This window comes from Lampris incognitus, chromosome 2, assembly GCF_029633865.1.
Source record: "Lampris incognitus isolate fLamInc1 chromosome 2, fLamInc1.hap2, whole genome shotgun sequence".
Classification (NCBI taxonomy): Eukaryota; Metazoa; Chordata; class Actinopteri; order Lampriformes; family Lampridae; genus Lampris; species Lampris incognitus.
Genome location: NC_079212.1, coordinates 89,718,664 through 89,746,602, shown reverse-complemented (window position 1 = coordinate 89,746,602; position 27,939 = coordinate 89,718,664). Strand labels below are relative to the sequence as shown.

The following is a 27,939-nucleotide window of genomic DNA, read 5'->3' as shown; positions in this document are numbered from 1 at the left end:
GGAAACCTGCTACAAGTTGACAGAAGATGGGTGTGAGGAAGCAGCAGAACTGCACTCCACACATGAAGAAGCTGACACCCGTCTGCTCCTGCATGCATTGCATGCAGCAAATGCGGGCTCAAAGTCAGTTATCATCACAGCTGAGGACACTGATGTCATGGTGCTTTGTCTTAGCTTCCAGAAGGACATCACCTGTCCCATCTACCAGAAGTGTGGGACTCAGAACCGCACACGGTTTGTCGACATCACCAAACTGGCAAGTTCACTTGGAGGCAGCATCTGTGACAGCCTAATTGGCTTACATGCCTTCACAGGCTGCGACACTGTCAGTGCATTCGCTGGTCGAGGGAAGCTGAATGCCCTGAAGATAGTGAGAAAGCACACTTCCTGCCAAGAGACTTTTAGTCAACTGGGACAGACATGGAATGTGAGTGATGAGCTGTTCCAGAAAATTGAGCAGTTCACCTGTCGGATGTATGTTGCTAATAGCAGCACTGCTGAGGTGAACAAACTGCGTTACCAGCTCTTCTGCACCAAAAGGGGAGAGGTTGAGTCCAGCCAGCTGCCACCATGTAGAGACTGTCTCTTTATGCATGTTCAACGAGCCAACTATCAGGCAGCAATATGGAAGTGCTGTCTGCAGGCTAACCCTGTGGTGCCAAGCCCTACTGAGTATGGATGGACAGACGATGAAGGCAAGCTGGCCATTTACTGGATGCGCTCCCCACCTGCACCAGATGTGGTCTTGGAAATGCTAACATGCAAGTGTGTGCATTCATGCAAAATGCCAAGCTGCATGTGCCTGTCAAATGGACTTCCATGCACAGACATGTGCAGGTTACAGACCTGCAGTAACCAAAAACAGCAGGATGGTCCAGAACTGGACTTTGAACTTGGGGAGTACACTAACAATAATGTAACCATATTCACATATACCCATTACCCTACCCATTACCATTACATATACCCACTAATGATATGGGATTACATGTATCATTGACTAAGGAAATGTCAATGTTGTTTAAAATATTAAAATAGTTCATTACCTCACTATGGTATTCCTTTTTATCATGTATTTTGATTGTGTATTTAAACAAATGTATAGAGACCAGTTTGTGACCTAACTGGCTTTGGTCTAGTTCTCATTTAAGGCTCACAATCACCTCACACAATGAAATAGTATGGGTATATTATACATTTCCTGAATCTTTACAGTCCTGTGAGTATTCCAGTGTTTGTGTTTTGTGTCCCTGATATTCCTAGATGCCACAGGGCTAAAAGAAAGTATATAGTTTAGGCGAACATTGCAGAAAGATGTGTGTTATTGACGGGTTGAAGAGCTCAAGTGACCTCTATATTTGTGAGAAATATCCACAACAGGGCTTGAATGAAAGCTAAGAAGGTCCCCCTTAAAATGATACCAAAGACAATATTATAGAACATTGAAAAATGTCCTTACCATGAGGCTAAACCAGGATATGCACCAGCGTCTAAAATGCAATTTAGTTTAGCGGGTGGTTAACTTCATGAGCTGATAACTGTGATACAGCTGCCACTCAGGAATGGTTATCATACCAAAATATCATCTACAGACATGGATCCTTTCAAAAATTATAAGTAAGTTTTGCCACCTTGAGTGTACCGAAATATCGTCTGGCCCATGGACTATATGCGCCCAGAGGCGTGAAGGCGCTGATATGCTGAAGCGAAGGAGGGGGGTAGGGTAGAGTGCATGAATTAGTAGACACGTTGGTCCTTGATAAACAGGTCGGACCCTTTAGTCAACTGGTTAACGTTGTCGCTTGCGCAGTGGGAGACACGGGTTTGCGTCCCGGCTGTGGCGTCAGTCTCCCAGGCTGTGGCGACAGTCTCCCAGACTGCGCCCCGAATTCGCTACACAGTCTTCTTTTTTATATCTGCAGTACACCTTTAAGCCACATGAGAGATCTCGTGGGTATTTCTACCATACTCATGGTTTCCACCATAACACCAGACTTGACGACAGATGTAGTCTTAGTCCCCCCCCCCCCCGTTCAGGGATGGTCGTTCCCCCTTCACATAGATGGCCTCGTTGACTCCTCGTTCAAACCAGCGTTCCTCCCTATCAAGGATACAACCATCAACCATTCCCCAATCCTCTGTGAATAGTGCACATGGCCATTGAAACTCTAGTTAATGGTTACTTGTATATGAATCTGATCGTTGGTTTCGGTCGTTATGCAAATGTGTTGTTTATAAGGGTGGGGATACCTGCAGTCAGTTTAGACGGAAGAGGTCACTTAGATGAGTGATGAAACGTATATCTGTCAATAAACGTATCCAGATGAACTGATTCAACCTTCTTTGACACACCGCTAACACGGTAACATGCTGCAGGAGGGTGTGAAGCGTGTCAGGAGGTGCGGTGCAAATATTGTATAAGAGACAAGGGGGTGTACTTTGAATTGGGAAAATGCATTCAGCAATTAATTATACAACTCTTTACAATGGATATTAAATATAAGATCTTTTGTTTTCTGGGTGTAAACACCGCCTACGCCACTAGGTGGCGGTAGTACACCTTAATGGCGGCTGTCCACCGCCGTAAGAATCCGAGGATGAAGACGAAGAAGGTTACCTTCGGCGCTGGTTAGCTGGCTGCGTGGTTAACTTATGGTTCATTCGGCGTCAGTACGAACCAGTACCAACGAAGACCTAGACTTCTCTACAGCAGATCACCGCCTATCGCAGCTTTGTCAAGCAGTTAAATATAAGATATGCGTTTCTTTTGTTTTCTGGGTGTAAACACCGCCTACGCCACTAGGTGGCGGTAGTACACCTTAATGGCGGCTGTCCACCGCCGTAAGAATCCGAGGATGAAGACGAAGAAGGTTAGCTTCGGCGCTGGTTGGTTGGCTGCGTGGTTAACTTATGGTTCATTCGGCGTCAGTACGAACCAGTACCAACGAAAACCTGGACTTCTCTACAGCAGTTCAGCTCCTATCGCAGCTTTGTCAAGCAGTTAAATATAAGATATGCGTTTCTTTCGTTTTCTGGGTGTAAACACCGCCTACGCCACTAGGTGGCGGTAGTGCACCTTAATGGCGGCTGTCCACCACCAAAAGAATCCGAGGATGAAGACGAAGAAGGTTAGCTTCGGCGCTGGTTAGCTGGCTGCGTGGTTAATTTATGGTTCATTCGGCGTCAGTGCGAACCAGTACCAACGAGAACCTGGACTTCCCTACAGCAGTTCAGCTCCTATCGCAGCTTTGTCAAGCAGTAAGTAAGTGATACGAGGTATTTTCTTTCTCACGTTTCCACTCTTCAGTAAGCTTGGGCAGGCAACGTCTGTTAGCTTAGCCTCGGCTAAATCGGCCGTCTTCGCAATGGGAATAGCTAGTGCTAACCACCGCGGCCTGCCCTCGTACAGCCAACACAATAAGACGTTTTTACCAGCCAATTTCTGTGTAACCCCAAACACGTGTCTACAATCGTGACTTGTCCATAACTCTGCCCCTTATTGATAACCCCCGATTTCATGGATAACTCAATGGCTCTGACCCATAACGTTATGTGTTAGTCAACTGGGTCGACGTCGCTCAGTGTTTAGAAATGTCCCCCCGTCATCATCTGCTTATGCCAGGAATGCTGGATAGTAATTCTTCTATTTATATTATTATTACTACTACTTATTATTCGTTTATTGAGCTGCTAGTCACTGGCTTCTAATGCCTGTAGTGATCGCCGGTAGCCAGAACTACCAGCAGAAGATCAGAGAATCAGAATCGTGTTTGTTGACCTTGCAGGTTTGCACATACATGGAATGTGGCTCCGGTTTCGTGGCTCTCTCGGTGCACTTAACATAGAGTAACAACACAACAATCTTCAGACATATACACAAGGATCGGCTTACACAGGCGAAATACGAAGTGATAAGGTTAAATGGTGCAGAGAATATATCAGAGATGTTGACATGCATGTTGGCGGGTTAATCACATATACATGCTTGAGGTAGATGGACATGACAGAGTACCAGTATACATACAATGTACAGTGCAGTAGGGCTGTCACTTTAAGAAAAAAACATATTCGATATTCGTGGCAGAATTGTACCCATATTCGAATTTGGATTCGAATTTCCACGTAAAAAACGGTCTTTAAAATGGCAAGACTAAAAATAACCCGTAATTTATTGATCAGTTATTATTTTGATCATGCGTTTTACCATTTGTATCCACAAGAGGGGACAAGCAGACAGACAACATATTTCGGTCGAAATAATTAGTGAAGTTTAATGCAAATTATGAAGTAAAATGTTGCCATATTTTCAAAAACAATTACCACAGAGTATGCTTCTCAAAAAAGTAATAATGTCAATAATCCTCACGGCAATTGGGCTACATTCAGCGCTGCCATGGCAATGTAACGTAGGCTACTAACAGAACGTGGCCTATAAGTAGCCTAGGCAAGCCCACCAAACTAAATAACTAAAATAAATAATAATAGTAATAATAAAATAAAAAATAGTGGGTTATGTGGCCTTTGTAAATACGATTATACATAGTCTACACATAGGCCTAACTGGACTGGGAGGCTACAAATTATTCGCCAGGAATATCAATTGGTTAACGTGTTCAGTGTCAAGAGCGGAGCGCTTTTTGTTAACAATATTCCCAGCTGTGGAAAAGACCCGCTCAGAACGCACTGATGTCCCGGGAACACTCAGCTACTTTCTTGCAAGCTGCGCCAGGTGGGGATATTTTGCGCTACCCAGCGTCTTCCACCATAGAAGAGGATTGCTGTCTGCTGGCATCGTTGTCTCTCTTCGGCAGGACCACATCTCTTTGTGCAGTACATTGTCTTGGTGGTCTCTCGTCTCGCCCCTTCCCTTGTATGTTTCTCCAAACAGATCGCCCATTGCCGTCAGGGCCGTTTTTCGTGCGTGAGTGTCTGAGCTTAACGAATGCTCATCTGTCCCACTTTCAAATCTCACGGCCATTTCTTCTTTAATGTTTGCGTGCACTTGGTCCTTCTGTTCCTCTGATAAATGCATTAAACTATGAAAGCGGGGATACAGGTATGCTGCTTTATTCAATAACATGAATGTTGCTTCGTTATTTTTGTCATAACGCTTATTCAAATCTGTGTCGATCTTTGCGGTCATTTCTCTCAAGCTGGGCATTGCATTAGGAATGGGTGAGCCAAGTTGACACAGTAGTAGTACATGCTGTAAAGGCAATACAGCAGAAGCTGTGGGATATCTGTTAGTTGACAAAGCCTCAGTCGCAATCTTGAACGGTCTAAGTATTTCACTCATCTGTTCGACCATGGCCCATTCAGTTGTGGTTAGTGTAATATATTTTCTATATTATCTGGATGTATCTTGTACTGCTAATATATCCATAACAGTGATTTGAGCCGGAGACCAATTCCCAACGTCTGGTCCTTTTTATTGTAACTCTCCGACTGCCGCAGCAGTCAACATCTGGGGTATATGAGAGCCTAGCTTAACCACCACTAGGTAGCGCTGTTGGTCTACTAATGATTATCATTCAGCTAAGCAATGAGGATCAGCATACTACAGTTAGTTCGAGATTTGACAATTTTTTCTCAAATATTACAGCTGCAACAGCTGCCTGTTGTTCCGATGCCCTGCAGATCATTTCATATGTACTATTCCATCGCGTGATGCAATCGTTAATTAATTTATCAGTTTTCAAGCCCAGCAAAGGCTGTTTATCCTCCAATAGGTAGCTGTCGGTAGGTGACCTGCCCAAATATGCGGCTGCTTTCTTTAGCCTGCTAAGTGTCGTGTCTATGGCTCTGACGTCTAGCCCTTTACGTACAGCTAGATTGATTGTATGTGCCATGCAAGGTATGTTAACGGTATCAAGGTACCTCTCCACAGCTGCATGCACATAGTTATGTGCATTGTCTGTTGTGACTGCGATCACCGATTCACGGGGAATGTGAAAATCCCTCAGTGTGCCAGAAATGCACTCCGCGACATTTTCTGCAGTGTGGCTACTTCTCAAGTCTTTCGTTTGTAGGACAAAATCGTTCAGTTCCCACGCCTCCGACATTACGTGTGCTGTAACTGTAACATAATCGTCTGTGGCTATAGACGTCCACCCATCTGTAGTGAATGCAATTTCCTTTTCGCTTAGTATCTGGCGTACATTTTCACGAGTAGTATCGTAGAGTTTCACAATGTTTTTAGTTATTGTGGTTCTGCTGGGATAGTGTAACGTCGCTCAATTTCACGGAGAAAATCTTTAAAGCCTCCACCTTCCACGATGCTTATTGGCCGCATGTCTTTACATATTTCGTGTAGAGGACAGAGCAGCCGAAGGTGAGAAAAACGTTGTCAGCCTGGGTTGTTTAGCAGAGCAGACGCACCAGCAGGGTCCTGCAGTTCTTTGTATTCGGCCGGATGATGGAACTGCATGTAGGTTGGTCGTGGAACTATGGTATGCTAGTTCACGCTCACATAGTTTGCATATTACCTTGTCCTTGTTTTCAGTCTTTCCATTTACAGTCCAAAAACCAAAGTGTTTCCCAATCGCACTCCTAAGATTCTCTGGAGTGACGATCTTTCTGGTATGCTGATCATCGGGCTCGTTGTCGGCAGCACCAAATTCCTCCATTTTCTCGTTTCTGGCTGCAGCCTAGGCCTACGTTTCCGCTCCATGGACTTATGGGTAATGGACTTATGGGTAATTAGAGCTGGAATTCTTGCCGTAGCATACTTTTGGCATTTTTGACATTGATTAATTAATAATTTTAAAGTACAATCAATGTATTTATTTATTTATTTATTTATTCAATTCGAATTTCCCCATTTACGTTCGAATCTCGTGTTTTTATGCAAATTCGAAATTAAATTCGATATTCGAATATAATGTGACAGCAGTACAGTGCAGTATAAACAAAATGGTTGGATTTGTTTGGCAGTGTTAAGCGTTCATCTGAAAGACGTCCTGCAGAAAGAAACTGTGTTTATATCTGTTTGTTTTGGGGTACAGTGGTCTGTAGCGCCTGCCAGAGGGGAGGAGTTGGAACAGGATGTGACCAGGGCTGTGCGATATGACCAAAATCTCACCTCACGATATAGGTCATTCATATCACGATAACAACACATATTAAGATATAGCACATTTTCTGTAAATTCAGTGACTAAATAGTTTATATAAGATGACCTTATGGAAAGAACTGTTTCTTACTACATTTTGAATTATGTACTCGACAAATAAAAGGTGCTCATATCTGATTATTTTTCTCCTTTGCACAGATTTCAATTAAGCATGTAACAAAATATAAAATGTTAACGTATAAATTATATAAAAAACACTTTTCAACTGTGGTTGCAAGCAAAATATAATACAAAAATGATGGTGGCCAAAACACTGTGAATGTGTCCAGTCATTCAGCTGAAGAGCAAAGACTGGGTGATCCTCACGCAGTCCCCATCACTCGAGCTTCTCTGAGACCTCTGGCTGTCATTTTGGCCCGTGTGGTCATCTGGGAAATAGCCTGTCTGTAAACACCGCCTGCAGAGTGTCCAGTCTCAGATGAAGTGTATAGTCAGGCTCATATGGGGATGTGTCATTCGGCTCATCCACATATCTGTTGTTGTAGCGTAGTAGAATACCTTGTGGATTTCCTCTAGTTTGGCCAGACGATCTTGATATAAATAAATGAGGCAACTCAACTTGACTGAAGTCTATCGGCTTGGCATTGTTTACCTTGGGTCAGGTGTTCGCACCAACTCACAAAACCCCCTTTTCTCGTCTGTGTAAATTGGGGCCGCCATGTCTTTGCAGATGTAAGTTGCAACGGCAGTCGTTATCTCCTTCCATCTTCGTGAATCTTTGACATATGGTGTGCCGCGGGCAAAGGCCTCTTGCAATGTCTGAGTCTGGGGTTTGTTTTGAGCACTCGACTGTACTTTTGCGGCTCTCATCTGTAGACTCTGTACGGTTTGACATGATTCTTGCGTAGGTGGTAAAAGAGGCTAGTGGTGTTTGACTCTGTTGTGGGGACCGGTGTGTGGCATATTTTGCGCAGTACGGTTTTCTGGTCAGTGTCATCTTTTCATACCCAAACCATGTCCATACGATAGAAGTAGCCCCTCTTGTAGGTACAAGCTCCTCGTTTTGTCCTCGCTGGTCGGAGTCCTTCTGTTCAGAATTACCCCATTCTGCATTGCACTCACTGCCCTCCATGTTTGTTTGTATTGCCTCAACAACGATCGGTTTCATGCAAATTGCCGTGACCATAACGAGTTAGAGTGGCAATTGTGTTATGTGCTACGTGTACTATAGTACACATTGCCATTGTAACTCCAGTTAATGGTCATGGCAATTTGCATATGAAATCGATGGTTGTTTTTGGTCTTTATGCCACTGTATTGTTTATAAGGGTTGGGATATCTGCAGTCAGTTGAGACAGAAGAGGTCACTTAGATGAGTGATGAAACGTTTCTCTCAATAAACATAATGTCCAAAGGAACTGATTAAACTTTCTGTGATCTAACGTTCATCACTTTAAAAATCTCAAAGTCCTTGTTGAGAGATGTGTGTTGACCGGGAGATGAATCTACTGTATTTTCATTGATCAGAGTTAAAATTCATCGTAGAAGAACAGCCAACTGGCCCTGTGATGGCCTGGCGGCCTTGTCCAGGGTGTCTCCCCGCCTGCCGCCCAATGACTGCTGGGATAGGCTCCAGCATCCCCGCGACCTTGAGAGCAGGATAAGCAGTTGGGATAATGGGTGGCTGAATGGAAGAACAACCCAACTGAGATGAAATTTATCAATAGCCAGCATACATTTTACAGTAATTTACTTGAATAGAAGGTTCTATATTGGAAGAGTGCCTTATTTGTTGATTGACAGTTATACCGTTTCAAGATATATTGCCATTTCTTACAGCCTCCCCAAAGGGGTGGTTATTCAAAATATAGCCCAAGTCAAAGTTTGGCTAAGTAATCATATCTTTTTGTTATTTCTTTTTACAGGAATTATTCATCCAAACTGTCTGTTCAGCCCTGTGCCATGGGAGCTGATAAAAGGTAAGATTATAACTTGGGCTGCAATAGTATAGAAATGTCCATACCATAGTATTAGAGGAATGTGCTGTTGAGGGGCTAAAACAGTCATTCATTACTAGAATAAACTAAAGGTAACGTTATGCTTCTGTGTAGAGTCTACGCAAGTGGTCTACACGGTTGTTGGCATTCATACTTGTCTGTGAATGTTCTCATTCATCCAGGTCATGGTTATCCAAAGGATTTGAATCAAGTGCAACTGGACTTGGTTATATATCCGTGAAGACGTTTCGCCTCTCATTCAAGAGGCTTCCTCAGTTCGTGCCTTTCTGACTAGACCAAGCTAGTCAGGCACGAACTGAGGAAGCCTCTTGGATGAGAGGCGAAACGTCTTCATGGATATATAACCAAGTCCAGTTGCACTTGATTCAATTCCTTTGGATGGCATTCATACTTGTGCGCTGGTGTGTCTGCTTCGCTCTGCAATTACACTACCAAGACGCTAGTTGGCGGTGGGGTTTCTATGCCACTGTGTTGACTTTCTCATACACTGCAGAAGACGTTTCTTCGTCTGGTTAAAAAAAAAAGGCAGCTGAAACTGAGCGGCTCACGTTGGACAACAGTTACTTTTACTGAAATTCATGCAACGCAGAAAAGAGAAGATGTCGAAATGTGCATATTTGCGAACTTCCTCAACTTGTCTCTCCTTGATTTGGCCCATGGTGACTTTGGTGAAGAAGGAGCGGACGAAGAAGAAGAAGCAGCCGGAAGTGGGTAGGAGGAAACGCGATTCTACCAAGCGGACCAATCACAATTGTTGCGGTCTGCGTAGCCGTATGTCACCGCGATGTGTGGTTACATTTTTGGAGAGGTGCGCGTCAGGCCCTGGCGTAACCTCCGGCCTAGCTGCATCCCTGGTGTTGGTTCTACGCAGAAGCATAAATCAGGCTTAAGTGATACAAAGAGATGTATGCTGAAAAGTGGCAAAATCATCCTCCAAAACATTTTAAGAAGTTGAAAGTAGCTATGGCATATAAATGATAATTAGACCTGACCTAGTCAGCCATTCATTAATAGTCTGTTTGCACAGGACTTCTGTTATCCGGGGACATCCAGTGATAATTGAGGAGATCGTCGATCATTTTTATCCTGTGCTGATCAGCATGTTTGTATGTTTGTAATTTTTCAAGTTAAAAACTCGGGGACTCCCTATTTGTACACCATTTCACCCAGATGACCCCGCCTTAACCTGTTCCGACCTTTTCACTTTTAACCTTAACCCCCACCCCAACCCTGGCCCCGACTTTAACCCCAATCTTAAACAAACCCTAACCTTTATTTTAAACACTTTTAGCCCTGGGGTGGAAATGGCAGACAAATCGGGAGTCCTGAAATTTCCTGCACAAATTACATTGTCTGAGGAAGGATAATACTGATTGTACTAATTCTGTGCAAAATGAACTTTGATCCATATCATCTTTTTTGTTTACCATCCTTTTTTGGGGGGAGGGGGCATTTTCATCTATTAGAAAGCGAGAATGAAGGGTCAGACAGGAAATGTGGGAGGGAGAGGGGGGTATGACATGCAACAAAGGTCGCTAGCTGGAATCCAACTGTCAACAGTTGCGTCCATGTGGCATCGGGCTTATCAGAGTAATTGTCTGAGGTCTGGGTTCATAAGTCTAGGAGTTCTGTTGTACTGGTATGTATTAAACATGACGCACAATTTAAACACAACACCAATTTAATCGTTTAATTTCCCTGACATTTTGCAGGCTCAGCCGAGGTGAACGTAGTGGGAGATATGGCTCAAATGGAGGGCGAGACGACGCAGAGTGGCATGACAGAAGAAACCGAGAGGCAGACAGGGATTATGACCGCCGCTGGGGTGACGACAGACACCGAGAACGCTTTGACGAACGCAGAGGAGACAGAATGCAGAGGGACAGTCCTGAGGTCAGTAAAAGTAAATACTTTGTGACCTTAGTTAATTGTACCATTCTTAGAATTTCTTCAGGGCACACTTCCTTTAGTTACTATAGGACTGTCCAGTACACAATGACCCCAAGTATTAATACTTCAATGTCACACCAGCACGGTAAGTGGACTAAGATGACTGTTGCCAATTTACGTGTGTGTGTGTGTGTGTGTGTGTGTGTGTGTGTGTCTTGATGGTTTCTGAGATTAAAAGTATGTCCTCCACAAAGTTTAATCATGCAAGGCACATACGAAGTTTCATTTAGGTAATGGAATAAAAGATACATTGCCCTCCATTTGCTGAAGGTATAGCGATCTATTTTTATAGTTTCCCCAACACCTTCTCACCATTTCCTTCTTCTTCTTCTTCTTTTTTTTTAGCTGTATGTGTCAGGTAATTTAGCTACTCATAACTTTTTTTTGCCGATCTGATGTCAGAGGAATTAAGACAGTTGCAAAGGGTTTATTCTTAAAATGCTATGTCGGTCAATTTTCTGTAAATGGTCGATTTTAAGAAGTCGGGGTGGGAATTTGAAACAGCTCGACAAGTAAAACATTACTGATAGGGTTTTTTTTGTGGGGTTTTTTTTGTTTTTGTTTTTTGCAGAGGGGACGAAAGCGACACAGTAGCGACAGGTCTGATGATGAATTTGACGGGGATTATCCGGACCAGAATTACAAGATGGAGCATGAGGAGGAGGAGAGCAAGACCATTATGCTCAGGGGTCTCTCTCTCCACGTCACAGAGGATGATGTATGTCTCCCAACCCTTTTTTATGGTTTGAAAATGCATCGATGATAACTAAGCCACGGTGTTGATCTCTTTGTATGTGAAGTCAGAAAAAATAATCGGCATGATAAAATGAGTCACATTGTCATCCTTCGTTCAGATCCGGGCAGCACTTGAGCAGCTGCAGGGGCCCCAGCCAGTGGATATCCGGTTGATGAAGAAAAGGACAGGTGAGTGTTGACGTTTAGAGAAGTGTCTCATGGTTTTATCCGTGTACGATGCCAAACAACCCACGTTACCTCCCTCATTGCTGTCATCTCAAAATGTTCATAGCACAACTTTTGGGGAATCCTTCCTCTCCTATAGAGTGTTTGTTTGCTTGTTTTAACTGGGGTTGGTGGTATGACCAGGTGAGAAGGGAAGCATTGTATACTATACATTCTAGCCACCTGAATCCCTTTACCTTGTAAGCAACCCACTCCGTTTAAATTTGACTTTGAGTGTTCAGCCGACTGTGACAGAGTTTGAATGTTGTACCAAGGCATTCTAACTAACACGCCTCCCGTCTATATTTGAATGCTGTTTCTAGGTATAAGCCGTGGTTTCGCCTTCGTGGAGTTTTATCACTTGCAAGATGCTACCCGATGGATGGAGACCAATCAGGTTGCCTCAACAATCACCAAGTCTAGATTTTGCCTTGGAGATTAGAGCCCCAAAAACCAGATACCATTAGTGACTGATTTTACTGTACCGGTGACCATTTAGAGAGCTGAAACCTTAATCGCATTTAGTTGGATGACTGCATCCCACACTTGGTCACACAAAACTGTATCAGAGGCTTTTCCGTTCAGATATCTTTGATATCACGCAATTGGTTGATTAATCTTCCAAGGAGACTAACTTTTACAGGCAAAAAATTAACTCATTAAAACTGCTCGTCTCATCTTGTGGATTCAGAGGAGTATTTAGGTTTCTAAAGTCCTCCCATCGTACAATGTCCTTCAGTTTTTTTCTCTTAGAAACATAAGCTTAAGTAAGCTACCGGAAGCAATATCTTTTGTGTGCTTAGCTTTGTTTGAAACTGTCATTTTGCAGGGAAAAAAAAGCCAACTTTAAGCTAGAGTCTCGAGATCACAAGGCGTTTTTGCCTTTTTATTCATTTTTGAATTTGAACTGAAGGCTTCCCTTCATTTGTTGTAGAATCTTTTAGTCATGTCGAGGGTTGCAAAGCACACTCTGCTCCAGCTCAGTCTCTTGACTCTTTTCTCGCCTCCATTTTTAAAACCCGAAGACTGGAATGGGACAAGGACGAGCTGGCAGCACTCCGGTCCGAAACACTTAAAGAAATAGCTTTTGGGCACTCAGATCACACACAGACATAAAGCTCTCTCTCAGTCTCCTCTCTCTCCCTGTGCCCTACTGTTCCCTGTACTCCATGAGGGATTCTGCCTAAGTGAGCATAAGCCTAGCCACTCTTTCCTGTTCCAGCTTCGCTCACTCATGGGGTGGGGTAGTGGCAGGACCTCACCTGCCTCTTTTGGCTTTAACAGCCCAGAAGCTGAAATGACTGGTGTTTTTTCGGCTTCACAGAACAGGCTGGTGATCCAGGGAAAAAGCATTGCCATGCATTACAGCAACAGGAAGCAGAAGTTTGAAAACTGGCTTTGCAATGCTGTAAGTGTCATCTCCAACAATATCTACCCATGGGTAGAGTTAAAGTATTATATCAACCAAATGAAAATAATTATTTCTGTTTTCTCAGTGTGGCTTGTACAATTTCCGGAAGAGGCTGAAGTGTTTTCGATGTGGAGCAGTCAAAGTCGGTGTGTATTTCACCCTACATGCAACTAGATGATAGCTATACTACAAGGTAATACTATGATGTTTGCGGATGACATTGTGATCTGTAGTAGAGTAGGGTGCAGGTTGAGGAGAGCCTGGAGAGGTGGGGGTATGCACTGGAGAGAAGAGGAATGAAAGTCGGTAGGAGCAAGACGGAATACCTATGCGTGAATGAGAGGGAGGACAGTGGAATGGTGAGGATGCAAGGAGTAGAGGTGATGAAGGTGTATGAGTTTAAATACTTGGGGTCAGCTGTCCAAAGTAACGGGGAGTGCAGAAGAGAGGTGAAGAAGAGAGGGCAGGCAGGGTGGAGTGGGTAGAGAAGAGTGTCAGGAGTGATTTGTGACAGAAGGGTACCAGCAAGAGTTAAAGGGAAGGTTTACAAGATGGTTGTGAGGCCAGCTGTGTTGTATGGTTTGGAGACAGTGGCACTGATGAAAAGACAGGAGGTGGAGCTGGAGGTGGCAGAATTGAAGATGATAAGATTTTCACTGGGAGTGATGAAGAAGGACAGGACTAGGAACGAGTATATTAGAGGGACAGCTCAGGTTGGACGGTTTGGAGACAAAGCAAGAGAGGCAAGATTGAGATGGTTTGGACATGTGTGGAGGAGAGATGCTGGGTATATTGGGAGAAGGATGCTGTAGATGGAGCTGCCAGGGAAGAGGAGAAGAGGAAGGCCAAAGAGGAGGTTTAAGGATGTGGTGAGGGAAGACATGCAGGTGGCTGGTGTGACAGAGGAAGATGCAGAGGACAGGAAGAGATGGAAACGGATGATCAGCTGTGGCGACCCCTAACGGGAGCAGCTGAAAGTAGTAGTAGTAGTAGTAACCCGACATGCAACTAGAGAGACGGTGTGTTTCCCGGCTATGAGAAAGAAAACTATTTTAATCTAAATGGAGCCAAGTACTGTATCACGTTAGACATCTTTCACAGCTAGTATCACAGTGAAGTGTTTCTGGTCTTGACCAAACTGCTATGTTTTGTTGAATGCAGAGGGAGAGTCTGCTGGGGCAAGTGGTGAAAATGCTGAGTCTCAACAACCTGGGGATTACAATGGAGACAGTGAGTGGCCCCCCACCCCACCCCACCCCACATGCACACACACACATCTAATTATGATCTTTTAAGTACATGTGTCATGCATGGAGATTGATGGTTTTTCTGTTTATTATTTACAGCAATAATTTTGAGAAATATTGCCCCACTTTCATCGATTGATGCGATTTTGAACATGTTGGCACCTTATGCCAACCTGTCTGTGGGCAACATCCGCCTCATCAAAGACAAGCAAACAGGACAGAACAGAGGCTTCGCCTTTGTTCAGCTCTCATCTCCCTTGGTAACTTATCATTTTTTGCTTTTTTGAAATTACACCAGCTCTCTACCTTCTGAGGGTATGCACATGTTCAAGTAAGCTTATGTGTCTTCAAATCGTTGTGTAGGAGGCTTCTCAGCTCCTCACCATTCTCCAGAGCCTCCAGCCACCCCTAAAACTCGATGGAAAGACAATCGGTGTGGATTATGCCAAGAGCGCTCGGAAGTGAGTCACTGTCATCGTCACCCACCTGCAGTTCAGCTTGGCTCAGCACAGTTAGAATTTGCATGGTCCTCAGAGGAGATCTTCCTCTGTGTAGGATATGTAATCTCTTTGGAAAATGTTCAAATTGTGTCAAACCCCTAAGGTTTTACAAATGCTGCAGCGAAACGTCAGCCAAAAGTGCTGAGGGTCTTATTGGCTCATGTTCTCCTCTTTCCACTTCTTCATCCAGCTCTCTTACTAGGATTAAGACACTTTACAAACCACGCACTAGCATCATGTTTTCCCTTTTTGTGAATTTGATGCGCCCTAGCAGGACTTTTGGAGTCAGTGGATTTGCGGCTGATTGTAACTATGAGATCCTGGTATGGAGTGTTAAGGAAATGCTGCATGATAATCGATGAATAAACACATCCTGCTGGTTACTTGACACAGCAAAGCAGTGCCCTAGCAGCGCAGTGTCACAAAATCCTTGGGTAGATTTCTTTGAATAAAAGACAGTTAGTTCAGTTGGCTGCTAAGTTATCTTGTCTTCTTGGACACAAGCAGTGAATTCCCCATTTAAACCCATATGAAGTGTGATATAACGTTTGCATAGTGGAGGGCATGAAAATGTAAATGTGTCCAAAACTATAATCACTTAGATGTAAAGGAAGTTGGCCTTGAATTGCCTTTATTGCATCGGTAGAATATTATGTGTTCGGCTGAGCTTGAAGCTCATAGGTAGGGTCAGTTTGTCAGCTTTTTTCAGGTGTATACAGCTGACTGATAATGTCAGCATCAGAGGAGACGTTCTGTTAATGCTTAGAATTGAAACATTAACAACTCATGATGTAGTCAAGGAAATCAGTAACATCTTATTTGTCATTGCACTTCATGTACTTGTGCACATGAAATGAAACAAAACATCGTTTCCCCCAGCCCACAGCAGTGCAACACAAAGACAAAAAGACATATCCACAAACTAAAAGATAGGACACTTAATTAACAGTTGCTGCTTGGCACAGTGGCGACAGAGAAGAGATTAGAGCCCACTCTTCTTTCAGCTGCTCCTGTTAGGGGGTGCCACAGCGGATCATCCGTTTCCATCTCTTCCTGTCCTCTGCATCTTCCTCTGTCACGCCAGCCACCTGCATGTCCTCCCTCAACGCACCCATAAACCTCCTCTTTGGCCTTCCTCTTTTCCTCTTCCCTGGCATCTTCAGCATCCTTCCCCCAATATATCCAGCATCTCTCCTCCACACATGTCCAAACCATCTCAATCTTGTCTCTCTTGCTTTGTCTCCAAACCACCCAACCTGAGCTGTCCCTCTAATATACTTGTTCCTAATCCTGTCCTTCTTCATCACTCCCAATGAAAATCTTATCATCTTCAACTCTGCCACCTCCAGCTCCGCCTCCTGTCTTTTCGTTGGAGCTACCGTCTCCAAATCATACAACATATCTGGTCTCACTACCATCTTGTAAACTTTCCTTTTCACTCTAGCTTTTAAAGCACTCCTGACACTCTTCTCCACCCACTCCACCCTGCCTGCACTCTCTTCTTCACCTCTCTTCCGCACTCCCCGTTACTTTGAACAGTTTGACCCCAAGTATTTAAACTCATCCACCTTCACCAGCTCTATTCCTTGCATCCTCACCATTTCACATACTGGCTTTCATTACTCTTCCACAGTGCATACCTCCACCTCTCCAGGCTCTCCTCAACCTGCACCCTACTCTCGCTACAGATCACAATGTCATCCGCAAACATCATAGTCCACAGAGACTTCTGCCTGATCTTGTCCGTCACCCTGTCCATCACCATTGCAAACAAGAAAGGGCTCATTGCCGATCCTTGATGTAATCCCACCACCACCTTGAACCCATCTGTCATTCCAACCACACGCCTCACCACTGTCACACTGTCCTCATACATATCCTGCACCACTCCTACATACTTCTCTGCCACTCCCGACTTCCTCATACAATACCACACCTCCTCTCTTGGCACCCTGTCATATGCTTTCTCTAAATCCACAAAGACAGTGTAACTCCTTCTGGCCTTCTCTATACTTCTCCATCAACATTTCCAGAGCAAACATCACATCTGTGGTGCTCTTTTGTGGCATGAAACCATACTGCTGCTCGCTGATCATCACCTCTCCTCTTAACTTAGCTTCTATTACTCTTTCCCATATCTTCATGCTGTGGCTGATCAACTGTATACCTCTGTAGTTACTACAGCTCTGCACATCGCCCTTGTTCTTGAAAATCGGTACCAGTATGCTTCTTCTCCACTCCTCAGGCATCCTCTCACTTTCCAAGATTGTGTTAAACAGTCTAGTTAAAAACCCCACTGCCATCTCTCCTAAACATCTCCATGCCTCCACAGTTATGTCATCAGGACCAACTGACTTTCCACTCTTGATCCTCTTCATAGCTGCCCTCATTTCCTCCTGGCTAATCCACTGCACTTCCTGATTCACTATCCCTACATCATCCAACCTTCTCTCGCTCTCATTTTCTTCATTCATCAGCCCCTCAAAGTACTCCTTCCACCTTCTCAGCACACTCTCCTCGCTTGTCAGCACATTTCCATCTCTATCCTTCATCACCCTAACCTGCTGCACATCCTTCCCAAGTCCTTTTCTCCTTACTTAGTGTCTAACCTCTCATACAACTCACCATACGCCTTCTCCTTAGCCTTTGCATTCGCCATGTCTCTCTTCGCCTTATGCTGTATCTCCCTGTACTCTAGTCTACTTTTTTCATCCCCGACTATCCCACTTCTTCTTTGCCACCAAGTCTCCGTGTCTTCGTTCCTCTGTCCAGATGGCATACCAAGTACCTTCCTAGCTGTCTCCCTCACCATTTCAGCAGTAGTTGCCCAGCCATCTGGCAACTCTTCACTATCACCTAGTGCCTGTCTTAGCTGGCTGCTCCTCCTTGGGTACACTCTCCACCATTTCATCCAACTCATTCCAGAATTCTTCTTTCTCTTGCATCTCACACCCAACTTGCGGGACATATGCGCTGATAACATTCATCAATACACCTTTGAGTTCCAACTTCATACTCATCACTCTGTCAAACACTCTTCACATCCAGCACACTCTTGACACACGCTTCCTTTAGGATTACACCTACCTCATTTCTCCTCCCATCTGTACCATGGTTGAAGAGTTTGAACCCATCTCCAATGCTCCTGGCCTTACTTAGCTTCCATCTGGTCTCTTGCACACACAGCATATCTACCATCTGTCTCCATCATATCAGCCAGCTCCCTCCCTTTAACAGTCATAGTGCCAACATTCAAAGTTCTGACTCTCACCTCCATACTCCTACCCTTTGTACTCTCCTTCTGCCTCTGGATATGCCTTCCCTCTCTCCTTCTCCTTCGCCCAACAGTAGCATAGTTTCAACTGGCACCCTGTTGTCTAACAGTACTGGTGGCGGTCATTGTTCACCTGGGCCTCAACTTGATCCGGTATGGAAATCCGATTTATGATCCGCATGTTGGTTTGATTTGGCAAAGGTTTTACGCTGGATGCCCTTCCTGATGCAACCCTCCCCATGTACTCTTACTAGCACTAAGAATGCACTGGCTTGTGCATCCCCAGTGGCTGGGGTGGATAAAAGCTCGCCCTCATTTTCTTGGAAACTACCTACTTGGCCCTGTACTCAAGCTCAGTGTTAGACATTTGCACAAACTCCACATGCATAGCATGTCCTGAGTGGTCTTCCTTCTCTGAAATTGTTCCTAAATGATTGCTACTATTTCCTTACAGAGACTCTCAGCAGGATTTAGTTAGAGCCAGTGCTCTCTCTGTCGCCTCCACAGCCATTGCTGCTGCTCAGTGGTCCTCCAGCCAGGTATGTATGATTTTCTTGTCCTACCCCCCCCCCCCCCATTTGAAATTAATGCTCAATCAGGAAGGATGTGAAGTGACTTCAAATGCCTACAGTGACATTAAAACTGCCAAGCATACTGTAAATATCATGATATCTTTGCCCCCCTCCTCATCTGCTTTCATCTTTTAGTTGCAACAGGGGATAAGTACCACTTCTGAATACACATCACTACCGGAGGGCTTCGCTCAGTATGCACAGGTTAGTTCAAGCAATGCTGTAAGTGATTTGAACCAGTGTACCCTGTATTTACCGAGCTCTGAGGCTGTATACACCTAGCATGAACATGTGTCTTCGGTGATCCGATCACAAGTGGACAGCTCTAAATACAGGTGTGAATGCACCCAATGTGCCTTGAGATCCTGGCCTGGGATGCATTAGTCCACATCGCATTTGAAGTGTAAACACACATGCGTCCCAGGCCGCATTGAAGGACCACCTAGTCAACTAGGCGGTCATCAAAGCCTCTTCTGTTTAAAATAAATAAATATATATATATATATATATATATATATATATATATACACACACACACACACACACACACACACACACACACACACACACACCTTGTCTGTAATTTCTAACACATTAGACCCACAACTGTGGAAGAGCCGCCAGCTGCTTGCACATTCAAGTTCAACTTCAGGTTCAAGTTCACTTATCGCCGCAGCACAGAACCCGACCCTCTCAAACCCGCTGGAATAATTAAATAATCTGAGCCTGAACCGAAATGATCAGGTTGAGCCTGACAGGGGTCAGGTTGAGAATTACAAACTGCAGTGTTCAGGCATTTACATTTTTCCACAACGTATTTTGTCTTTTGAGCACAAAATTAAGGAAGCCTGACACTCCTAATCCACTCAGTTAATTTTCCTCATCAGATTATTTGTCTCTATCTGGCACGAAATGCCACCCAATGCCTGCTGGGATAGGCGCCAGCATCCTGCGACCCGAATTCGGATAAGCGGCTTGGATAATGGATGGATGGATGGATGGATGGCACGAAATACATTTGCTGTGTCCATGCCGCTATTTACGCACAATCACAATTAGAAATCAGAAACGCTTTATTTGTCATTTCATTTCATGCACTTGCACACATGGAATGAAACGAAATGTTGTTTTCCCCCAGCCCACAGCAGTGCAACACAAAGACAAAAACACATCCAAACTAACACATATATCCAAACTAACACATATATCTAAACTAAACAAAACAAAAAACACTGGCCAGGAGCACGAACGCCAGCCAGGATGACTGTCAGAACTGCCGGTCTGCATGGGCTGGCAGTTAGCTTAGCCTGCCCCGCTTCCGCGTCCTGTCAGACCGCCCTCAGTGTTGCTTCTCTGGGCACAGCTCCAGGTAGGGTCGTGGTCCCTGGGCCCACAGGACGCTCAGACCAAGCTCTCCCAGCCGATCCAGCGCCAGCTCTCCCAGCCATCAAATGAAAACAAACTTAGATGCAGATGTGGACTAAGACACTCACTGCATGGACAGTACTGGGTGAGGCTGCCTCAAACGTGAATTTGCGCTTCCATCTTCCCACACCAGAAGCAGACTGTTTCATAAATGCAATATATCAGGGTTCTGAAGGCTTTAAGACACATCTACATCATCATCAGAATAATATTATTTATTTACACAGTACTTTGCAAAAACCTGTTGTGCTTCACAAGGTGGAATGGAAATAAAAGAGAAGTTTGTGACACGTGCCATGGGGAGGGTTCAAGATGAAGGCGGCTAAGGTTTTAGGCGAGTAACACAGGCTTTATTTAATATTGCCTTTAATTTGTTCACCCACACGGGCCAATGCGCTGCTCTTCTGCGAGCCACGCTCTCTCTCTCCGCTTGCAGCAGCAGAGGCTAAACCACAGTCCCCTACCACAGTGATGTATACATTGGATATATAGCAAGGAAGTGAGAGCTGATTGGTCACTCGGAAGTGCATGTGGAGACACATTCTAATGCCAGGTGTGAACTGATGTACTTAGAGCTGTCCGCTTGTGATCGGATCACCCAAAATACATGTTGATGCCGGGTCTAAATAGCCTCCTTTTCTCTCTGTAGGGACAGAATTTTCAGTTATGGCCACAGCAGCCTGAGGGCCTGGCACCAGTTGTGGGAGACGGACTATTAGGAGGTAATAAACGTTATATATCAACCTGAAGGAGTTTGTCATATTTGTTTCTGGGTCGAGATTGCCAGTTGTGTGAAACCTTGTATTTTTACTTTTACTTTCGTCAGCCGCTCCAGGGGTGAAGACTTTAATTCCGGCAGCCACGGGGGTGGTGGTGGCCCACGCTGCTCAGGTTTATCAGGCAGTCATTATCAGCCAGCCTGACATACAGGTAGCTGGGACATTAGTACAGCCTCCACTTACTGTTGACCCAAAATAATGCAGTGTACTACATGGGCTCTATATTTAGAATGTAAATTGTTGACTGTAAACTGTTCAGTTTGACTTGAGTCATTTTTTGCCTTGTGTAGACACACCAGTTAGTAGGACAGATCCATGTGGCACAACAGCCTGTAAACGCTACCACCTCCTCACCAGCAACATCAACAGCCTCCACAGTTGATGCCGCTCCTGCTTCAGCATCACCTGGTAAGATCAGTTGGTCACTTGTTGTATGTATGGCAAGAGTAAACAGACATTACAAAGGCATGACATTTTTTTTTAAACTTCATGTACACGCTCTTGTGTTTTTCTGTCACCAGTTGTCCCCGATACCTCAAATTACCAATACGATGCGTCATCAGGCTACTATTATGATCTACACACTGGCCTCTACTATGATCCTAACAGCCAAGTAAGTGACTCTGGTACTTTGGTGGGGCTGTATTGAAACACTGACAGTGTTTCGCTATGATCTTGTTGTGGTAGGTTGCTCTTGGGCCTGTGTCATGATCCATTACACCGGCTGTCACAGTTGAATGGCGGGGATTTTTATATTTATATCAGGTTACTTAAAATTTTTTAGGTGGTGCAGTGGTTAGTGCGGTCGCCTCACAGCAAGAAGGTCCTGGGTTCGAGCCCCGGGGTAGTCCAACCTTGGGGGTTGTCCGGGGTCGTCCTCTGTATGGAGTTTGCGTGTTCTCCCTGTGTCTGTGGGTTTCCTCCGGGTGCTGTGGTTTCCTCCCACAGTCCAAAGACATGTAGGTCAGGTGAATCAGCCATACTAAATCGTCCTTGGGGGTGTGTGTGTGTGTGTGTGTGTGTGTGTCGGCGTGTCGGCCCTGTGTGATGGCCTGGCGGCCTGTCCAGGGTGTCTCCCAGTCTGCCACCCAATGACTGCTGGGATAGGCTCCAGCATCCCCATGACTCTGAGAGCAGGATAAGCGTTTCGAATAATGGGTGGATGGATGGACTTAATTTTTTATTTTTAGTGGGCTCATTAAAAAGGCTAGATAACATATTTATATTCTAGTTGAGGATGTCACTTTCCGTGTATGAGGGAAAGCACCTCAGTCGAATTAATGTGAAGTAAACGGTGTCTGTATGCCTCGCCGTATACATTTGTATTTCATGAAGGTTTGTTCTCTGTCATAGTACTACTACAACTCTCAAACCCAGCAATTCCTGTACTGGGACAGTGAAAAGCAGACGTACATCCCCGCGCCGGCCGCCTCAGACGCTCCTGCAGAACAAACCTCCACAGCAAGCACTACAGATGGCTCCACAGCTGCAGTCACCACAACCCCCAAAGAGCCCAAGGAGAAGAGAGAAAAACCCAAGAGCAAGTCTGCGCAGCAGGTAAATTCATTTGTTGGTGGTGGTGTTTTTATTTTTACATGAGGTTTTGACACGAGGATTTCCTTATTTTTTTTCCTCTCCATTTGTAGATTGCTAAAGACATGGAACGCTGGGCGAAAACCTTGAACAAACAAAAGGAAGGCTTTAAGAGTAGCTTCCAAGCCATAGGGCAGTCTAAGGAGGAGGAGAGGAGGGAGTCTGCTGCCGCTGATGCCGGCTTCACCCTCTTTGAGAAGAAGGTACTGACCTTGCACACTCATTAGTCGTCACCCACGTTTGGCCTTGACAAGGCTGCGAGAGAGAGCTATTGAAAACTACAAGTACATCCCACCAGAGGAAAGACTGCATTTTTGCTGGTACAGTCTGTCCAGAGTACTGCTTTTTGTATTCCTTTCCTTGGGATAGGAAACAAACATCTACTTTGTTTGCTGTGGAGTCTGCTGGGGTTGCCATACATTAACAACCCATTTACACCCGGCATTACAATGCAGTCTGTATCGGATATCTTATCCGGAAAATACAAGATCCGATATTGCCTTTGTGTTTATACCGGGTATTTTTAATGCATTCTCATTATCCTCACTGAGACCGGATCTCAATGATGGATGAGCTTGACACCGGGTAAGGCCCAATTTATACTCCAAATGTCGGCTAGCAGACAGATGTCTCTTGACAATTTTGACTTCATGAGAGACACTTTTTGTGTCTCCCAGGGCTGTCGTGTACACGATACATTTTCTTATGTCGGCTAGCAGACATTTGGAGCATAAATTGAGCTTAAGGGGTCTTCTATACGCCACCCACACCCACCGCAGGCAGGGATTCAGCGCTGGGCTCTTCCTTCCTCGCTTGGTGTTACTGAGGGAATCCTGGTTAGTTTCTTTTAGCTCTGTGTAGTAATGTGCTTAAATTCAGCGGGTTGTCTGGTTTGAGCTGAGGTCATAGTTGAATGGCCTTTCAGTTATACCGTGGTTCCCCGCCCGTGGAAGCGAGAAGGGGTCGAGGGTAGGATAGACGGAGGGAAAAGTTCATGATGACGTTGCATAGGTACGGATGCCAGCATGTTGTACGGATGCATTTACACCGACCTAAAATCCGAACACGATGCGAGCCAGACCACCTCCAGATGAGGTCACATTCTGATCACAACGCATTTACAACTCGCATTAACATGTTTTTTTCCTTATCCATATACCGTGAGAATGAAGGTCAGTTAGAACTGGTAGAATTGCTTCCAAGTTTGCTTTACTGTATAAGAAAGACCTATGTATATATGTATTTTTTAACCTTGAGAAGGATATGATAATAGAGCTCAGCACGGTGGCCCAGTGGTTAGCACTGTTGCCTCACAGCAAGAAGGTCCTGGATTCAAACCCCAGGCCGTCCCTGGTCCTTTCTGTGTGGCGCTTGCATGTTCTCCCCGTGCCTGCGTGGGTTTCCTCCGGGTGCTCCGATTTCCCCCACCATCAAAAAGACACATGTTAGGGTTAATACTCCTGCCTGTGCCCCTGAGCAAGGCAATGGAAAGAAGAACTGAAGTCGGTCCCTGGGCGCTGCAGCTGCCTACTGCTCCCATACAATGGGACGGGTTAAATGCAGAGGACAAATTTGTTCTAAGAATACAATGACAAAATAAAGTGGCTTTTAAAAAAAATATAGTGTTGCATGACCAGGTGTTGGTTATGTCTTTTACAGCAAAGTGGGAGCTTGGCGATGCAGCTTATTCTGAATGAACCACTGAAGATGATGGAACAAGACAACTTAATCAAGGTAAGGGTGCGGGGTTTCTTTTCACTTTAATTTAATTGTAGTGTGGGGAGTACAAAAAGGCTGAGTGTTATCTTCCCTGAGATGTTGATAAGAAAGCTCATCTGTACATTCTCTCTCTCTCTCTCTCTCTCTGTCTCTGTCTCTGTCTCTCTCTCTCTCTCTCTCTCTCTCTCTCTCTCTCTCGGTGTTTAGATGCAGAGTGGCCTGGTAGCATCCTACAGTGGGGACAGTGATCCAGAGGAGCTGGGTCCAGATAGGGCAGAGGATGAAGCAGACAAGATGACAGACTGGAAAAAGATTGCCTGCCTGCTTTGTCGACGGCAGTTCCCCAGTACAGATGCCCTGTTGCGTCATCAGCAGCTCTCTGACCTGCACAAGGTATGAGGCTAAACAGCAGGTGTTCAGTCTTGAAGGGGCCATGAATATTGTGTGTCTCACCATCTGTTCCTAGTATAGTACTGTCCATTTTGTACACAATTAAAAGGGACAGATTCCACAGTGCCATGCATATATTGTGTCATATTTTACAGCCTGGGTGAGATGTTTTTTAAGGTTGGTCACATTTTAACAGTTGATTAAAACCGCTGTCAATATTTTTTTTAGCAAAACTTGGAAATTCAGAGAAGATCCAAGCTCTCGGAAGCTCAGCTGGAGGAGTTGGAGAGGAAAGAGACTGAGGTATTGACTTCGTGGATTTCTTCCTTTTCTCCTGAAGTCTCTGAGTAAGCTACAATATTGTAGGTTCCTTTTTAACATATACTCTGTTTTGGGTATCCGGGTGGCGTGGCGGTCTATTCTGTTGCCTACCAACACGGGGATCGCCGGTTCGAATCCCTGTGTTACCTCCAGCTTGGTCGGGCGTCCCTACAGACACAATTGACCGTGTCTGCAGGTGGGAAGCCAGATGTGGGTATGTGTCCTGGTCACTGTACTAGCGCCTCCTTTGGTCGGTCGGGGGGCCTGTTCAGGGGGGAGGGGGAACTGGGGGGAATAGCGTGATCCTCCCATGCGCTACACCCCCCCTGGTGAAACTCCTCACTGTCAGGTGAAAAGAAGCGGCAGGCGACTCCACATGTATGGGAGGAGGCATGTGGTAGTCTGCAGCCCTCCCCGGATCAGCAGAGGGGGTGGGGCAGTGACCGGGACGGCTCGGAAGAGTGGGGTAATTGGCTGGGTCCAACTGGAAGAAAAAGGGGGACAAAAAAAACAACAACATAGCATCCAAAGGAGTTGACTCAAGTGCAACTGGACTTGGTATATATCAGTGAAGACGTTTCGCCTCTCATCCAAGAGGCTTCCTCAGTTCGTGACTTTCTGACTAGACCAAGCTAGTCTGACTGGCTGGTGATGAGACTCAGAATTTATCCTTTTGGAGTCGTTGTCAGAGCTATTGATATGTGTGGCTCTTTGTGTCCCGATGTTTAACAATGCCTGTCGCTAACCATCCCTCAACAGAGGAGGAGGTCTGCGACACCACCTATCTCCCACTTACAGTGCCGTCCTTTCATCTCTACCCCGGAGACTCAAGAAGCCTAGCCTCCAAGAACAACAGTCGGTCACTAATGGCTCCAACGACTCTCATGACCACTGAACAATGAAGTCGAAACTAACACCCCCAACGACCGTCGCTGCTAAACAAATGCAAATCAATAGCTCCGATGGCGACGGGCTCAGCTGGACATCGAAGCACAGGAGAGCCACGCATATCAATAGCTCCGATAAAGACGGGCGCGGCCAAACATCGGTACACAAAAGAGACACTCATCTATGGCTCTGTTAGCCACGCATATCAATAGCTCTGACAACGACTCCTAGGGGATAAATTCTGAGTCTCATCACCCGCCAGTCAGACTAGCTTGGTCTAGTCAGAAAGGCACGAACTGATGAAGCCGCTTGGATGAGAGGCGAAACATCTTCACGGATATATACAAAGCCCAGTTGCACTTGATTCAACTCCTTTGGATAACCATGACCTGGATGAATGAGAACATTCACAGACAACAACATAGTATACTCTGTTTTCATTTACAGCTGAAATACAGAGACAGAGCTGCAGAGAGAAGGGAAAAGTACAGCGTTCCTGAGCCTCCTGCACCAAAGAAGAAGAAATCCTATCAACCTCCAACCCCCGCAGTGTAAGAAGACACATAAGTCAGGGGTTTCATGTCCTGGAAACTAAAAACTCAAATTCAAGACTAGATTTCTATTCACCAAAAACAAACAAAAGAAACAGAAACCATACCAAACCCGTGACTTTAAAAAACACACAGTCATAAAATATAGATGGTTTCAAGAGTGGAATCTGATGACCTCCTGTTATGAGAATCAATTTTTGATGAAAAAGATGTTGCGTTCTTATTCAACTCGTCCACAGAAACTACGAGCAGCCCACCAAAGACGGTCTGACCACTGACAACATTGGAAACAAGATGCTGCAGGCGATGGGCTGGCAGGAGGGCAGGGGTCTTGGACGTCACCAACAGGGAATAACAGCTCCCATCTCGGTACGTATGAGAGTGATGGGGGCTTCCAATTTAGGAGTACCGTTTGCACTCGTGTCTCCCCTAGCTGTTCCCGACAGATGGATTATGCATGTTTACGTGTTCTTTTTGAGTGAGAATCCAATTAGCCAAGCTACCAGAGGGGGTACCTGTGTCCAATCTGTCTAATCTAATAACTGTCTTTGCATCTCCCCTCAGGCTTCATTAAGGACCAAGGGCACTGGACTGGGTATCAAGGGAAGTTCATATGAACTCTCACCATCTGACACATACAAGGACGCCGTTCGGAAGGCAATGTTTGCACGGTTCACTGAAATAGAGTGAAATTGGGATAGACAAACCAGTGTCAACCCTGGAATTTTACTAGCCAGCTGATTCCAGCTCCGAGAAGGACCGTAATAATAATAATCGTTACATTCATACAGCGCTTTTCTAGACACCCAAAGCACGTCACATTGAAGGGGGTAACTCACTTCAACCACCACCAATGTGTTGCACCCACCTGGGTGATGCACGGCAGCCATTTTGCGGCAGAATGCTCACCATACATCAGCTTGAGGTGGAGAGGGACGAATCATTGAGCCAATTACGTGGGGGAAATTACACTGCACTGTGGATGTCAAGTCAAGTCAATTTTATTTGTGTAGCCCATTATCACAAATTACACATTTGCCTCATTCCCCCCCCCCCCAAACTGCCTTAGAAAATGTCAAAGTATTTCTTTACCCTAACTGAAGCTAATTTCTGGTTTGTGTGTGTGTAAGTTTCTGTTCTATTTCATATGTCATTAGTTGATTACCATTTAATTGATGATGTACAGTTTGTATAATTTGTACATAAAATGTGGCCTTACTGGGCTTCTCTGCTTTTTGCGTCAGATGGATCTGTTTTCTTGAAACTTTC

General features: G+C 45.0%; 1 protein-coding gene across 1 annotated transcript; it reads left to right on the top strand.

The window, feature by feature from the left end:
- Nucleotides 1-3,006: 3,006 nt before the first annotated feature.
- Nucleotides 3,007-27,933, top strand: LOC130108488 (RNA-binding protein 5-like). Its single transcript, XM_056275440.1, has 25 exons — nt 3,007-3,262; nt 8,998-9,051; nt 10,803-10,983; nt 11,612-11,758; nt 11,895-11,964; nt 12,324-12,397; nt 13,325-13,408; nt 13,497-13,557; nt 14,573-14,641; nt 14,758-14,918; nt 15,022-15,119; nt 18,887-18,971; nt 19,140-19,208; nt 21,079-21,151; nt 21,256-21,359; nt 21,499-21,616; nt 21,730-21,821; nt 22,562-22,765; nt 22,855-23,004; nt 24,461-24,535; nt 24,728-24,913; nt 25,139-25,213; nt 26,567-26,670; nt 26,910-27,039; nt 27,235-27,933. Exons 2-25 carry the CDS (start codon nt 9,035-9,037, stop codon nt 27,358-27,360), a joined length of 2,553 nt encoding a protein of 850 aa, XP_056131415.1. The 5' UTR covers nt 3,007-3,262; nt 8,998-9,034; the 3' UTR covers nt 27,361-27,933.
- Nucleotides 27,934-27,939: the final 6 nt, after the last annotated feature.